Source organism: Beauveria bassiana (genome assembly GCF_000280675.1).
Source record: "Beauveria bassiana ARSEF 2860 unplaced genomic scaffold BBA_S00032, whole genome shotgun sequence".
Lineage (NCBI taxonomy): Eukaryota > Fungi > Ascomycota > Sordariomycetes > Hypocreales > Cordycipitaceae > Beauveria > Beauveria bassiana.
The window spans coordinates 292,777-294,458 of NW_007930867.1; the positions used below are offsets into that span (position 1 = coordinate 292,777).

General features: G+C 48.8%; 1 protein-coding gene across 1 annotated transcript; it reads right to left on the reverse strand.

Annotated features, from left to right (window-relative positions):
• On the reverse strand, positions 1-1,185 carry BBA_08266 (DUF159 domain protein; the record flags this gene model as incomplete). The annotated part of the gene is made up of 2 exons (XM_008603363.1): positions 1-1,074; positions 1,159-1,185. 2 exons carry the CDS (start codon positions 1,183-1,185, stop codon positions 1-3), a joined length of 1,101 nt encoding a protein of 366 aa, XP_008601585.1.
• Between the last annotated feature and the right edge of the window lie 497 nt (positions 1,186-1,682).

The window sequence follows — 1,682 nt, forward strand, 5'->3', positions numbered from 1 at the left end:
TTATCTCTCAAAGAAGTTCGTGATTTTTTGCGTCCCTTTCGACAATCTGGTCGGCTTTTTGCAATCATTGTGTGTTGAACTAACACCGGTTTTCAGAATCCCCTCCTTCTTCTGCGCAGGTATGACTCCGGCCCCCAGTTTCCGCGTCTCCCCGGTTACCTTTGGTCCATTACTAGTACTAGCATCTTCAGACTTCTGAGGCGACGCTCCAGGGCTTGAGAAGAAATTGGCGATGTTCGACTTGTTTTCCCTGCTGTATAAAGGCTTGATGAATGTCGGTGAGTTGTTTCCTACTTTGCCCACGCCCTTGCTCACAGGGTACACCTCCACATCGCCCGCAAAAGGCTGTAGCAAGAATTGCAGCTCCTTCGTCCATTTATACCTGTTGGGGTCGAGCCATCGTCGCATGGCATCAGAACCGGGTTCCATGATAACGGGCATGCGATCGTGTAAGAATTTCAGTTGCTTATTCGAATCCGTCGTGATGATTGAAAAAGTGTATTGCTTCTCATCGGAGTCTGGTGCCATTAGCACTACTACTAGCAGGCTAGCATTCACTCTATCCAGCCACACACCTTCGAATTGCACGCAATCCCATAGCCCGGCAAAGCACATCAACTGCCCGTCTTGTCTTTTAACATAGTGAGGCAGCTTTTCCTTGGGTCGAGTCTTGAGCCATTCGTAGAAACCTTGTGCAATGACGACACATCGCTTCCGCGCCTTCATGGTTGCCCAGATACCCCCGGGGCTGCTGAGAGAATCAGACCGGCAATTGATAGTCTTGAGCATAAGCGTATGATCGGGATTTCGTTTGGACCAGGAGGGAACCAAGCCCCATTTCATAGACTGCAGCCTATAGCTTATGGTGCGGCCCTCATTGCAAACAACGCCATCGGCCGCACCTTTCGTAGCTGGCCCAGCACCGTGGTCAGGCGTATTGGCCCGGCACACGACTCCGTAATACCCAGGAGCAAAATTATAGGACTGACTTGGTGCATCGACCCCTTCGTCATCTGGTGCGTCTGCCACCTCCATGCCGGCATCTTCTATAAGTTGCCGGATCTCAGACGGCCGCTGCGTTCGTCATCAGTAAAAGTTTGCGTGAGCGTGTTGTATGACGTGCATGACATCAAGAGAGTTGCTTTGCCTCGTACTCACCAGCGCCAACGCATATCGTCCACACATATCGAGTATATGCCGTCGCCAAGAGTCTTACTAGTCGTAACGTGTGAAAGATTCGACGTGTAAAGAATGCATTGAAAGAGTTGATACCTTCAGCTCAGCTTTGAATGTTCGCTTGCTACACGTGACTCTTCAGGGAAGCTAGTATGTTGATGAGGAGAACAACAGGGACAAACGGGAAATCGCTGAAACGACACGAATATGGACAGAATTATGGACAGCACTAGTACTATAAGTTCAATTTTATTGAACCTTATTGCTGCAATATCAATCTAGTTACCTGGGCCATAAAGTAGGTAGGGTCGCCGCCTGACTATTCTTCATCGTATAGCTCAACACTTCACATATGACGAGACGCACAAAATCTATGGGCTAGCTGAATAGGAGTCAAGGTCCTACATCAACTGATTGTAATTTCCATGGCTTTCGTCTTCGATTCAGGTGTCGCCTTATCCTCTTTCTTCACGATGGTCTTCCTCTTACGTGTCTATTTTTCTCGC